At 41.6% G+C, this 15,546-nt stretch overlaps 1 protein-coding gene across 1 annotated transcript in view; it reads left to right on the top strand.

Annotated features, from left to right (window-relative positions):
- Nucleotides 1-13,995, top strand: part of LOC147003724 (NACHT, LRR and PYD domains-containing protein 4C-like) — a 34,656-nt gene extending 20,661 nt beyond the window's left edge. Inside the window, exons 6-9 of the mRNA XM_085841073.1 lie at nucleotides 3,168-3,338; nucleotides 8,183-8,353; nucleotides 10,098-10,268; nucleotides 13,902-13,995. Coding sequence (XP_085697199.1) covers nucleotides 3,168-3,338; nucleotides 8,183-8,353; nucleotides 10,098-10,268; nucleotides 13,902-13,995 — 607 coding nt within the window. The remainder of the gene's footprint in view (nucleotides 1-3,167; nucleotides 3,339-8,182; nucleotides 8,354-10,097; nucleotides 10,269-13,901) is intronic.
- Nucleotides 13,996-15,546: the final 1,551 nt, after the last annotated feature.

Genomic DNA, 15,546 nt, shown 5'->3' with positions numbered 1-15,546 from the left:
ATAGAAATTAAAGACTTTTTAGAGTTTAATGAAAACTAAGCCACAACATACCCAAACTTATGGGACACAATGAAAGCATTTCTAAGAGGGAGACTCATAGCTCTGAGTGCCTCCATAAAGAAACTAGAGAGAGCATACACTAGCAGCTTGACAGCACACCTAAAAGCTCTAGAACAAAAGGAAGCAAATTCACCCAAGAGGAGTAGCCAGCAGGAAATAATCAAACTCAGGGGTGAAATCAACCAAGTGGAAACAAAACAAACTATTCACAGAATCAACCAAACCAGGAGCTAGTTCTTAGAGAAAATCAGCAAGATAGATAAACCCTAGCCAGACTCACTACAGGGCACAGGGACAGCATCCTAATTAACAAAATCAGAAATTAAAAGGGAGACATAACATCAGATCCTGAGGAAATCCAAAATACCATCAGATCCTTCTACAAAATGCTATACTCAACAAAACTGGAAAACCTGGATGAAATGGACAAATTTCTAGTCAGATACCTGCCACCAAAGTTAAATCAGAATCAGATTAATGGCCTAAACAGTCCTATATCCCCTAAAAAAATCATAAGCAGTCATTAATAGTCTCCCAACCAAAAAAAAAAAAAAGCCCAGGACAAGATGGGTTTAGTGCAAAGTTCTAACAGACCTTCAAAGAAGACCTAATTCCAGTTCTTCTCAAACTATTCCACAAAATAGAATCAGAAGGTATTCTACCTTCTACGAAGCCACAATTACTCTGATACCTAAATCACATAAAGACCCAACAGAGATAGAGAACTTCTGAACAATTACCCTTATGAATATCAATGCAAAAGTACTCAATAAAATTCTTGCTAAGTGAACCCAAGAACACCTCAAAACAATCATCCATCATGACCAACTAGGCTTCATTCTAGGGATGCAAGGATGGTTGAATATATGGAAATCCATCAACATAATCCACTGTGTAAACAAACTCAAAGGCAAAAACCACATGATCATCTCATTAGATGCTGTGAAAGCATTTGACAAAATCCAACACCCCTTCATGATAAAAGTCTTGGAAAGATCAGGAATTCAAGACCCATACCTAAACATAATAAAAGCAATCTACAGCAAACCAGTACCCAACATCAAAGTAACTGGAGAGAAACTCAAAGCAATCTCACTATAATCAGGGACTAGACAAGGCTGCCCACTTTCTCCCTACCTATTCAATATAGTACTTGAAGTCCTAGCCAGAGCAATTCAACAACAAAAGGAGATCAAGGGGATATATACAATTTGCAAAACACATGAAACTCAAGAAGAAGGAAGACCAAAGTGTGGACTCTTCGTCATTTCTTAGAATTGGGAACAAAACACCCATGGAAGGAGTTACAGAGACCAAGTTTGGAGCTGAGATGAAAGGATGGACTATCCATCCAGAGACTGCCTCACCAGGGGTCCATCCCATAATCCGAGTCCAAACGCTGACACCATTGCATACACCAGCAAGATTTTGCTGAAAGGACCCTGATATAGCTGTCTCTTGTGAGGCTCTGCCACTGCCTGGCAAATACAGAAGTGGATGCTCACAGGCATCCATTTTACAGAGCATAGGTCCCCAATGAAGGAGCTAGAGAAAGTACCCAAGAAGCTGAATGGGTCTGAAGACCCATAGGAGGAACATCAATATGAACTAACCAGTACCCCCAGAGCTCCATGGGTCTGCATCAATCAAAGAAAACACATGGTGGGACTCATGGCTCTTGCTGCATATGTAGCTGAGGATGGCCTAGTCCGTCATCAATGGGAGGAGAGGCCCTCGCTCCTGATAAGGTTCTATGCCCCAATATAGGGGAGTGCCAGGGCCAGGAATGGGAGTGGGTGGGTTGGGGAACAGGGGGAGGGGATAGGGGATCTTCAGAGGGGAAACTAGGAAAGGGGATAACATTTGAAATGTAAATAAAGAAAATATCTAAAAAAAAATGTGGAGGGAATTGGAACTAGTATATGGGAGAGTATCGACAGGTTGGACACATGCTGAACCACTGTACATAGAGCTCTTGAGTACCTGCAGAGCTTTACATCCACAGCGACCCTGACCCCACATCCACACTCAACCCAGCTACCCGTAGATATCAAGGGTTTCTTGTACTAAATTTTAAAAGCTGTTTGACTAGATTAAAGTACCTGTAGCAGACACATAGACTTGTGTCAGTAACTTGGTTTTGTCATGCAGAATGGGACAGTCACAGAGAATAATGCCCATGAACCCCTAAACTTCATCTCATACTAAATGAAACTCTCTTGTAATTGTGAATGGAATAAATGAGTAGGCTAATAAGGAAGAAAATTAAGGACTTTAGAACATGGGAGAGAGGTTTGGTGTTTTGGATAGGGCCAATGATGGTGATTTTTCATGTCATGTATTCCTATATATTTCATATTATGATGGATAGTGTTAGCTGTCACCCTGGAACAATGATACTCACCTGAGAAGTGAGTATCAATAAAGGAGTGTCCAGGTGGGCCCATGAGCATGTCTCTAAGAGATTGTCTTAATTATGCTAATTAGTCTGTGAAGACCCAGCCCTCAGTGGGCAGCACCATTACCCTGGGATTGAGTCCTGGATTATTGAAGAATAGAAAACATAGCCATGCATCTATGGATTCTCTGTACCTTTGCCTCTAGATGTGATGTGGCCAGCTATTTGAAGTTTCTGCCCCCTTGATTTCACACAATGAAAGAGTGCAATCTGCAATAGTGAGCTAAATTAGAGCCTCTCCCCCCCCCCCGCCAAAATTGATTTTTATAAGGATATTTTTCTCACAACAGAAATGAAACTAAACCACATAGACATTGTTTTTAAAATATATTTTCATACTGTTTATTATACAAGACAACATTGCTATGGTTGCCCATGTTACACTAACCATGTCACTATAAGAAGTATCATTGAGACACTGCTAATATAAAGGATTCAGATTAGATTCAGGTAAGTTCTTCAAAACATTAGCATTGTCAGTGAATTTACTCAGTTTCAATGCTAGATCTAGTGTGAAATCAGATGAAGGGAAATATGTTCCACTAAGCCAGGAGTTCTTCATCTTACTTGAATATTTTGTCACTGCTACTTACAAAGTTGTAGAACTGTTATATTTCCCCCCTTACATGCCTTTCTTTCCCTGAGATAGGTTAGCCAACTGTTCCCTCAGTGAGCAATGTTGGGACTACCTTTCGGAAGTTCTTAGGCGGAACAAAACACTGAACCACCTAGACATCAGCTCCAATGACCTGAAGGATAAAGGGCTGAAGGTTCTCTGTGGGGCTCTCACTCTCCCAGACAGTGTCCTGAAGTCACTAAGGTAGGATTCTTTGAGCTTGGCCTTGGAGGCTCTGTTTAAGAATCTTTAATATATATGCCTGAGTGTATGCCAGGTAGGGTCACTCACCTCAGGCTCCTGAAGACCCTTTCCTTAGGACAGATAGATCTGTGTCTTGGCCTCTGTGTCATGGTTTTGGTGTGTTGTGGGAAGCTGTTCAGAATATGGACATAAGGGACTGAGAGAAAGAGGGGAATTATGACTAGAGCTGAAGGGATGGTTAAGAAGTTTGGATGGGCACTAGAAGATGAACAAATATCAACAGATGGAAAACTGGAGCCCAGATCCTAGACAGAAGGGTGTATTAGTGAATTTCTCATCACCATGACTGTGATGAAATATCTGACAGAAGCAACTTAAGGGAGACAGGGTCATTCGAGGTCATGGTATGGAATGGTCTCATCTCTTCTGTTGGGGAAAAAGCATGATGAAGTGGCCTCATAGTGGATAAAAATTATTCTCAATTTTGTGCATCAGGAAGCAGAGTATGGAACCAAAATCAGGGTCTAGAATATAATCCTTAAGCCTACACCAACTGGCCCACGTCTACCTGTTAGACCCCAATGTTCCAGAGGTCTCCCAACTTCCCAAAATAGTGCCCCGATCTGGGGACTAAGTGTTTAAACACAGGAGCCTGTAGGAGACATTTCGTGTCCAAAGAAAGAGATGAGGAAGAGGGAACCCAGCAATGTGTGTGTGAATTAGTTATTCTGCATGAAAATTCTACCATGGAAAAATAAACAGCAGTGTAACAATAATGGGAAGATAAACGACAGATCTCTCGATTTCAAATTATAAAAGCAAGAGGTATTTGAGTGATTTAGCGTGGTAGTTGTTTTTATCATGCCAAGTGGACTAGTATTCCATGATCAAATGGCTTTTGGTGAGAAATCCAGATGTGTGGGACTGTTACCTAATCTGTTGTGAAATCTCAGAGTCCCAACATTTTTGTCCTATGTAGAAAGGGGTAAGGAAGAAAATTAAAATGCTTGTATAGTGTTTTTCCTCTTATAATGGCTTTGTAAAACCCACTAAAGTATCATTAAGGATATATATTTGAAATCATTAAAAGTATCCATGATTCCCCAGCACTAAAAAGAAAGAAGAAAAGGTAGTTTAAAAGTATAAACCACCTGAGGTCTCTAAAAATACTGAATTTGTATTTTAAAAAAATCTGTTGGGAGAGGAAAAATCTGTTTTCTCCAATGGAATGACACTGAGTATATCGCCCACACTCCAGGGCATGCCCCATACTCAGGAGTAGTTGGTCAACCCAAAATGGATTCCATGTTTTATAGGCTTCTTTTTTCCCAAACTGGGTGAGAATGAGATCCTACCTCAAAAACAAAACAAAAGTAAAAAGTATATGGTAATTACAAAAACCCTGCTGAGGTTCAGCTCCAGCCTAAGGAGGGTTCTGAGAAAGGCACGAATGGGAACAGCGCGGATTCATTAGTGACTCGGGGTCAGTAGTAGCTGCAAGCTGTCAGTTCAGGTGCTCTCTCTGTTCCCTGGGATTCTCATCATTCTTTCTTCTCCTTTCTGACCAGAGAGCCTGAACCCAGCCTTTTATTTACTAAAGCTACATCATCAAGGGTTTGATCATTGTTAATAATCTTCAAAATTTCTTAAATTTGCTGGGCACTTGTGGCACATGCCTTTAATCCCAGCACTTGGGAGGCAGAGGCAGGCGGATTTCTGAGTTTGAGGCCAGCCTGGACTACAAAGTGAGTTCCAGGACAGCCAGGACTACACAGAGAAACCCTGTCTCAAAAATCAAACAAAAAAAAGTTAAGAATTATCATTAGGGCTGGTGAGATGGCTCAGTGGGTAAGAACACCCGACTGTTCTTCCGAAGGTCTGGAGTTCAAATCCCAGCAACCACATGGTGGCTCACAACCATCCGTAACAAGATCTGACTCCCTCTTCTGGAGTGTCTGAAGACAGCTACAGTATACTTACATATAAATAAATAAATCTTAAAAAAAAAAGAATTATCATTAAAAAAATTCTTAAATTTACATAAATTCTATGAATCCCAGATCAATAGTCCCAACCCCCATTTGCTTAGAGCAGAAACTAAAGACAAAGCTAAAGCACATTTCCTTACAGGTTTACATAGCCTGTTCTTCACAGGCTTCTTTTGGTTTCCTAGTACAACACACAGCAGTCTTTTTTTTTTAAGATTTATTTATTTTATGTATATGAGTATACTATAGCTGTACAGATGGTTGTGAGCCATCATGTGGTTGCTGTATCAGGGTCCTTTCAGCAAAAGCTTGCTGTCATATGCAGTAGTGTCTGGGTTTGGTGGCTGATTATGGGATGGATCCCCGGGTGGGGTAGTCCATCCTTTCATCCTTGCTCCAAACTTTGTCTCTGTAACTCCTTCCATGGGTATTTTGTTCCCTATTTTAAGGAGGAATAAAGTATCCAAACGTTGGTCTTCCTTCTTGATTTTCTTGTGTTTTGCAACTTGTATCCCCTTGATCTCCTTTTGTTGTCGAATTGCTCTGGCTAGGACTTCAAGTACTATATTGAATAGGTAGGGAGAAAGTGGGCAGCCTTGTCTAGTCCCTGATTTTAGTGAGATTGCTTCAAGTTTCTCTCCATTTACTTTGATGTTGGCTACTGGTTTGCTGTAGATTGCTTTTATCATGTTTAGGTATGGGCCTTGAATTCCTGATCTTTCCAAGACTTTTATCATGAATGGGTGTTGGATTTTGTCAAATGCTTTTTCTGCATCTAACGAGATGATCATGTGGTTTTTGTCTTTGAGTTTGTTTATATACTGGATTACGTTGATGGATTTCCGTATATTGAACCATCCCTGCATCCCTGGAATGAAACCTACTTGGTCAGGATGGATGATAGTTTTGATGTGTTCTTGGATTCGGTTAGTGAGAATTTTATTGAGGATTTTTGCATAGATATCCATAAGGGTAATTGGTCTGAAGTTCTCTATCTTTGTTGGGTCTTTATGTGGTTTAGGTATCAGAGTAATTGTGGCGTCTTAGAATGAATTGGGTAGAGTACCTTCTGATTCTATTTTGTGGAATAGTTTGAGAAGAACTGGAATTAGATCTTCTTTGAAGGTCTGATAGAACTCTGCACTAAACTCATCTGGTCCTGGCCTTTTTTTGGTTGGGAGACTATTAATGACTGCTTCTGATTTTTTTAGGGGATATAGGACTGTTTAGGTCATTAATCTGATCCTGATTCTGATTATTATGTGTCAGGAAGAATTTCTTTTCTGGTCCAGTCTATTTGGAGTTCTGTAGGATTCTTGTGTGTTCATGAGCATCTCTTTCTTTAGGTATGGGAAGTTTTCTTCTATAATTTTGTTGAAGTTATTTGCTGGCCCTTTAAGTTATTCTCATCTATTCCTATTATCCATAGGTTTGGTCTTCTCATTGTGTCCTGGATTTCCTGAATGTTCTGACTTAGGATCTTTTTGCATTTTGCATTTTCTTTGATTGTTGTGTCTATGTTCCCTATGGAATCTTCTGCACCTGAGATTCTCTCTTCCATCTATTCTATTCTGTTGCTGATGCTCACATTTTTGGTTCCTGATTTCTTTCCTAGGGTTTCTATCTCCTAAGTTGTCTCCCTTTGGGTTTTCTTTATTGTTTCTACTTCCATTTTTAGATCCTGGAGGCTTTTGTTCAATTCCACCACCTGTTGATAGTGTTTTCCTGTAACTCTCTGAGGAATTTTTGTGTTTCCTCTTTAAAGGCTTCTATCTGTTTACCTGTGTTTTCCTGTATTTCCTTCTTAAAATCCTCCATCATCATCATAAGAAGTGACTTTAGATCCATGTCTTGCTTTTCTGGTGTGATGGTGTATCCAGGACTTGCTATGGTGGGAGAGTTTGGTTCTGATGATGCCAAGTAACCTTGGTTTCTGTTGCTTCTGTTCTTAACCTTGCCTCCTGCCATCTGATTATCTCAAGTGCTTGCTGCCCTCAATATATATGATTGGAGCCTGTCCTACCTATAATCCCAGTTGATTCAGGACCCCTCAGAGTCCAGCTTTCTCTGTGATCCTTTGATTGTGGGCTCCTCTGAACCTGATATTCTTGGTGTGTCAGAGTTTTTGGCAGTCAAGCTTCCTCTGCAACCCTGAAATACTGCTGTGACCCAGCTCCTGTTATCCTGGGATCCTGTTGTCCTAAGATCCTGGGCATGTTACAGTGCCTGGAAGTGATGTCTCCTTTGAGCACCATGGGGCTGTCTGGTCTGCACCATGGGGCTATCTGGTCTGTTTGAAACCAAGGTAAACCAGAACTGATCAAAAGGAACCGGAGCCTCTGGTTAGGAAGGGTTTGATCCTTGTTCTGGTGTCCTTGTTCCTGCTGTCACAGACCTGTCATAATTGGATTGGCACATATGTTGTGTTCTACTCACCAGTGATCCTAAGATCGTGTGGAGTGTCCTCTGGGGACTGTGGGGATGTCCGCCAATTCTGCGCCCAAGGTGTCCCAGTGCTGGCGCCAACCAGAAGCCTCTTTTTCTTTTTTTTTTTAAGATTTATTTATTTATTTTATGTATGTGAGTACACTGTTGATGTCTTCAGATACATCAGAAGAGAGAGCATCTGATCCTATTACAGATGGTTTTGAGCACCATATGGTTGCTGGGAATAGAACTCAGGACCGCTGGAAGAGCAGCCAGTGCTCTTAACCACTGAGCATCTCTCCAGCCTGAGAACATGATATTTTCTGAATCTCTGAGTGCTGTCTGCTGTTGCAGACATCGCTGGGTCTTGTGAAATGCTTCCTTTTCAGATCAGGGAATAACCACAGTATTGTGATTTTTCTCTTACAGTGTGAGATATTGTCTCATCACCACTAGTGGTTGCCAGGACCTGGCTGAAGTCTTGAGGAACAACCAGAACCTGAGGAACCTACAGGTTTCAAACAATAAAATAGAAGACGCTGGTGTGAAGCTCCTGTGTGATGCTATAAAACATCCCAACTGCCACTTAGAGAATATTGGGTGGGCATCACCATGGTCATAGCTGTGTCTCCGAGGGTGGCAAAAGTGGGTGATTAGTGTGCAGAAACGTAAATTAAAACTCCATAGGGGGACTGGAGAGATGACTCAGAGATTAAGAGCACTGTCTGCTCTTCCAGAGGTCCTGAGTTCAATTCCCAGTGACCACATGGTGGCTCACAACCATCTATAATGAAATCTGGTGCCCTCTTCTGGCCTGCAGGCACACATTCAGGCAGAATGCTGTATACATAATAACTCTTTAAAAAGAACAAAAAATCCATAGGGCTAGAGTGCTGGCTCACCAGTTAAAAGCACTAGATGCTCTTCCAGAGGACCTAAGTTCAATTCCCAGCACCTATATGTTATCTCACAACTGTCTGTGACTCCAGTTTCAGGGGACCTGACACCCTCATACAGACATTCATACAGGCAAAATCCCAGTGAACATAAAATGAAAATCAATATTTTTTTTTAAACTCCATAGGCAATGTAGGTAACATGGCAGTTAGCAGTAGTTAAGCCACTCTAAAACCTCAAGCCTGAAAGCAGTAAATCTTTACTGCTTGCTGATTGCTAGCCTAGCCAGGTATGATTTATCTTGACTAGGCATACTTACAGAATTGATCATCTAGGGAAATATAATGGGGGGGGGCAGCCTAACTGTTGGGAATGGAGGCAGGAAAAGGAGGTGGTGTGTGGATAGATGTATAGATGGATGGGTGGGGAGATGCATGGATATATGGGTAGATGGATGCATGGGTGGGAGGATGATTGGTTGCATGCAATGAGTAGATGTTTATTACACAGATGGATGCATATTTAGTTGGGTGAGTCCATAGATGTTTGGATGGATCTATGCACTGGTGGCTGAGTGATTGATGGTTGCAAGTATAGATATATGCTTGTCTTCATTGATGGGAGCCTGCATAGATATATAGCTCTTACTTGGAAAGGAATATATATGGATACTGGATGCATGCATAGATGGTTGAACGAATGCAGCAATGGAGGTCCACTGGAGATGACAGGAGTGATGAGACCACATCTCATTGACTTATTTGAGTGGACTGGTATGGCAACTGCTTTGGCTGCCATGACAAAAATAGATTGACTGGCTCATACAGTAGGGATTTATTGACTAAACACAGTTGCAGAGGCTAGAAGTGACATTATGCATCAACAGGGATGGTTTCTTTAGAGCACCAAACAAGGACTATGTTCCAGGCATTTTTCATTGACTTGAACATGGTTGTCTTCTCCTTGAGTCTTCACAGTTATACAAGATTAGATTCCCACCCTACTGTCTTCATTTTAATTTAACTCCCTCTCTAGAGACTGTCTGAAAATCCATACTCATGGGATACTGGAGACTGGGACTTCAACATATGAATTTTGACAGCTTGTACTTTAGTCCATAGCAGAATGAATCTCCAGGGCTCAAATCAAAAAGTATCAAGGTGTTTGAGATGTAGGCTCAGAGCTCAGCAACCCTTGTCCCCTGTTTCACTGTAGTACACAGTGTGAGGTCCAATTTCATCCCAGCTTCAAGGGCTGGGACAGCAGGCCATTAGTGGAACTATTAGTTCACCACAGACATGGATACTGAGAATGAACAATTGTGATCGCACCTGCCAATAGTCCTCAGAGGCTATGGAGTGAGCACACTCTAGATCTAGACTGAGTCACCACCCACCCACCCACATGCCTTCTCACCCTGACACAGAACTATTCATTTTTGTTGCAGATTGGAAGCCTGTGCACTAACTGGTGCCTGCTGTGAGGACCTTGCTTCTGCTTTTACCCACTGTAAGACCCTGTGGGGAATCAACCTGCAGGAGAACGCCTTGGACCACAGTGGATTGGTTGTACTGTTTGAGGCTCTGAAACAGCAACAGCATACCCTGCATGTACTTGGGTGAGCTGGCCTCTGTTCTCTTTGGTAGGAAGAGTCCTTAGGGATAAGAAAGGATAAACTGAGATCTGAAATGTGCTGCTAATGATATGATAATTTAAGATAGAAATCAGAGCTGGGGGCATGGCTCAGGCCGTAGAGTCCTTGCCACACAAGTATAAGGGGCCAGAGTTTGATCCCCAGAAACTACATGGAAAAAGCCAGGCATAGGGTTTGTATTTATAATCTCAGTAATGGAGAGATAAAGACAAGGAGAATCCTTAATACTCACTGGCCAGCCAGTCTAGTCAAATTGGTGAATTCCAGGCCAAATGGGAGGACCCCCATCTCAAAAATCAAGGATGATACCTAAGGTTGGCCTCTGGCCTCCACCTAATTATACACACACACCCAAAATGCAAGTAACTCAATAATAAGATGGTCACACCAATAATAATCCTGCCAATGCTACACCAGTAAGCATATCTTATCATCTTATTATCTCCTCTCTCCCTCTCCCTCTCCCTCTCCCTCTCCCTCTCCCTCTCTCTCTCTCTCTCTCTCTCTCTCTCTCTCTCTCTCTCTCTCTCTCTCTCTCTCTCTCTCTCTCTCTCTCGGTTATGTTACAGGAGTATTAGATTAAGTATAAAGCCCTTCCTTGCCCTCGGACTGGTCAGTGCCCATGTACTGGCAATACTTGGTACTATTGTAAGGTTAATACATAAATACTGTTGTAAATACAACTTTATTTATGCAGACAGTCCTGACTTAAGATTGTTTGGATCTACAGTACAAAAGTACGCCCAGTCATTCACTGTTTTCTCCAACACAGTAGTCATTAATTATATGAGATAACATTTTTAACATTTCAACATTTTAATATAATATCATCTTTATGTTAGGCGATTTGATTTTTGCCCACCTGGAGCCTAATGTGAGAGCACTGAGAACCTTTAAGATAGACTACGTGAGCTAGGGTGGTCTGCTTGTAGATAAAGGTTTATCTTATGCTATTATCATATAAATATGTGATCCAGACTACTTTATATAAGCATAAGATATTTTATAAGTATGAGATACATTATATACTATTATTTTTATAATCTTCAGCATTTATCTCCATTGTTTGTTTTTCCCCCTGTGGTCTTCAAACCCATATGAGATCAAGGTGATTTTGTGAAAATATGTGAGTTCAGGTGCACATGTGTTTATGGGAGACCAGAAGAAAACCTCTAATGGCCATCCGTCATCAGATGCCATCCACCTCAGTTGTTTTTGAGATGGGATCTCTCACTGACACCTGAGAGTAACAAATTCTGTAAGGCTGGTTAACCATCAAGTGCTAGGAATCTGTCAGTTTGTGCTTCCTTGGTTCTTGGACCACAGTCTTATTCCAGTCTTTCCAGCTTGTTATGTAGGAGTTGGGAAGTAGCCTCAGTTCCTCATGTAGCAAACACTTCACTGGGAGAACCATCTCCCCCGGCCCTCAAGATCAGGGTCATTTTAGGCAGTTACTTAAGGTACTCATTTCTAGGAAAGTAAAACCTTATAGAGGTATCCAACCTTTTGGCATTGCAACATGGCATATACAGAGTTCACACTCAAAAACTGTTCAGTTTGTTTACCAAAAAGAAATTTATTTTGAGTAAACTTAGACTTTTGTGCTAGCCCTTTTCATAGCTACCCTCATCTGTGTGTGACTCATGGGTGACAGGGTGAATATGCCTATGAGATGCTGAGTTAAAATGTCTATAACTCTTCTTTCCTGGAAGGAAGACACAGGCTCACTTCCTAAGATTTACTCTTGCCAGTTACCTTGCCCCCTCAGAGTGTTGAGTGCCTGCAAGATTTCTTTCTTACTTGGTGTTGGCTGGAGGTTGGAAGGGTACCAAGTGGGAGTGGGTGCATAACAAAGCAGAAAGAAGTGAGTTATCTGTCATTTACGGAGTCACCCAGCTTCGCATCTGATTACAATTCAGCCATGTTTACCTGCACCCTGGAGTAAGGAATCCATTTCTGATTTGATCTGCAAAGTAAGAGTTGTTCTTTGACAGGAGAAATTCAAAACTATATCGGTGTCAGATAATGTGATAGATATTATGAAACTAAGTAAGTTTCTATGATGTCCTCTTACTCCACTATGGAACGTCTCAGAAAGACATATACTACAATTAATATATGCCCTAGTACATGGTTCATTCCTACAGGACAAACCTACTTAAAACATAAAAATACACGTAACATGATGGTCTGAATGAGAATGTCTCCTATTGGCTCAGATGTTTGAATATCTGGTCTGCAGTTGATATTGTTACTTCGGTAGGTTTTGGAGGTGTGACCTTGCTTGAGAAAGTATATCACTGGGACAGCCTCATACCATACCCAGAGAGCTTTCTCTGCTTCATGCTTGTAGTTCAGCTTCCTGCTCCTGTAGCCACCCTTCCCTGCCGCCATGGTGATCGACTTTTATCTCCCTGGAACAGTAGGGGTTTTAGGCAAATAGATCTTTCCTTCTGTAAGTTGGTCATGGTGTTTTATCACAATAATAGAAAAGTAATTCACATAGAATGAAAATAGACAGGAATCAGGATATATGAGAGAGAGAGAGAGAGAGAGGGAGGGAGGGAGGGAGGGAGGGAGGGAGGGAGGGAGGAGAGTGAGTGTATGCATATTCATGAGAACAATTACTGGTTGGAGCTTGAAAAAAAAAATCAAGTCTTTTCCAAGTCTTCTATGCAAAACCCTAAAAGCTTAGAAGGTACTTGTAGGAAGCACTGGAAGTACCACCATGCTGAATGTTGAAACTAAATTTAAATAAACCTCAGTTTGGGTGTAGAGTTCACAGCACAGAGATGGTCAGGTAAAGAGCTTGCAGCAGAAGTCTGAGGACCTGAGGTCAGATCTTCACCGTCCACCTAGTAAACCTGACTGTGGTCTCATATGTCTGTAGCCTTAGGGTCAGGGAGGAAGGTGGAGATAGGAGGCTCCCTGAAGCTCACTGGCCAGCCAGTCTATGAATGGCAGGTTCAGTGAGAGACCCTGTCTCACAAAGATAAGGTAGAAAACAATTGAAGACATCTGACATTGACCTCTGGCAGGCAGGCATGCATGCACATACGCTAATAGGCAGACCAACAAGTTAAGATAATTTTATTTCATTTTTTTTAAATTTTATGTATGGGTATTTTACATGCATGTATATTCTGGCTTAGAGGCTAGAAGTTGGTATCAGAGCCCCTGGAACTTAAGTTACAGATGGTTGTGAACTGCAGTGTGGGGAATTGAACCTGGGTCCTCTGCGAGAGCAGCCACCACTCTTAACCACTGAGTCATCCCTCCAGTCCCTAGATCAGTTTTTATGGAAAAGTCTGGATGTCGGAGAGCAAAAGGGACGGTGTGGAGAAATGGCTCCTCTGTTAAGCATTTGCTGCTCTTGCAGAGGACTCAGCCTCAGTTCCCAGCATCATCTGACAGGGCAGCTCACAACTGCTCTCACCCTATTCCAGCAGGTCCAGTGACTTCTGACTCCCACAGACACCTGCACACATGTGCTGCCCAGAGATTCACACAGGCACGTGCACATACATAAATAATTTTAGAAAATTAAATCTTAAAAGAAGAGTAAGTTAATTAAAGCTTTTTTTTTTATCATTCTAGACTTCGAATTACTGACTTTGATAAGGAAACCCAGGAGTTCCTGATTGCTGAGGAAGAGAAAAACCCATACTTGAGCATCCTAAGCAGTGTGTAAGGCAGAAGCAGAAAACAAGGGTGGCTGTTCTGGTGCGAGAAACATGGCTGTATTCTGACCTCAAACTACCTCCAAAGGAAAGAGAGCAGGATCCTTAATTTGGCCCATTATATACAAAAATCACAGGTCACTAACATTCCAGTGAGATACCGTTTCTTTGCCCCCACCACCTTCACCCCCCATTCAGATGTGTTTTGCAAGATAGATGTAGCTTTTTGTTTGCACTACAGAACCAAACAGGCCATTCAAAGACAGTTATGGTAAAATGACTGCCTTATGATGACAGTTTTTCCACACATTCTAAGCATACAATAAAGTCTTTAAATGTATCTTTACTTTTAAAGATAAAAGTATCTTTAGAAATCCCTTAAGAAGAGATTTGCCTGTTGGTGGATTACTGGACCTATAATGTCGGTCCAGGCAATAATGGTGCCCCACAAAGTTGTTTAGGGAAATGGACAAAGGTTGGGGAAATGATGATGGAAACTGTTGCTGTTTTGTGTTTTTTATTAAATAATAAATTTAGGCATTTTCTAAGTCTGCTGACTTCTAATCTCAAATGTTAATGCATACATAGTAGTACCTGTGTGTGTGTGTGTGTGTGTGTGTGTGTGTGTGTGTGTGTGTGTGTGTGTATGTGTGTGTTCAGGTCCCTTGGAACTGGAATTACAGGCAGTTATATGCTGTCTGTCACAGGTATTGCAAACTGAACTTGTGCCCTGCAAGAGCAGTATGTGAGCTTAACTGCAGGGCCATTTCTAACCTCTCATCTATTTCGAAGTAGAAAGATAATGGCCATACCAAGGTCCTGATAAAGGCTGATCTGACTTGATTCTTACTCCTATAGCAATCTAATTAGGATTTTTTTTCTCTTCTCTTTCTGGATGAAGGAGTTTTAAAAGCACATTTTTATAATTTTGCTAGATCTGTGAGAATGTCATACAATATGTTTTGATCATATTCTCCCGCCCTTCTTCTTAACTCTTCTCAGATCCATCCTCCTTCTTTTTCCACCCAACTTTGTGTCATCCCTCGCTCTCCTATCAATGCCAATATGTGTTATCCAAGCATTCTTGGATAGGTGGTCTTTACTGGAGTGTGGCCAGGGACTGCACTTAAAAGCGACCTTTTCTTCCAGCAGCTAACAGTTACAATTACAGCTCCTCAGCTAGGGGTGGAACTTCATGCCCGACTCCACTCTGCATGCTGGCTTTTGGTCTTTATTTGGGCATACCTAGGCCTTGTGCCTGTGAAAAGCACGTACTTACAGGAATCATTCGTTCCTTCTGCCTATACTACAAATAAGGGCAAATACCCTTTTTAATCATACCCTATCTTACTCCCCTCTCCCTAAACTACACAAGTAACCCTTGTCTGGCTAGAACCCCTGCTCACCCCATACAAGCTGGTAAACTTTATCTTCTCTTCCTTCCCCAAACCCTCATGCTCAGAGAAAACTTTATGCTAACCTTGTCATCGGTCCTTATCTCTGCCTTTCTGGGAACCAACCCAAGAGTGCCCTCCAAGGGACTCAGGTTCTGACCATGTATA

This window comes from Mus caroli, unplaced genomic scaffold (genome assembly GCF_978045245.1).
Source record: "Mus caroli unplaced genomic scaffold, Mus_caroli_1 scaffold_8, whole genome shotgun sequence".
NCBI lineage: Eukaryota > Metazoa > Chordata > Mammalia > Rodentia > Muridae > Mus > Mus caroli.
The sequence above is the reverse complement of the archived record's forward strand: the minus strand, read 5'-3'. Positions and strand labels throughout refer to the sequence as shown.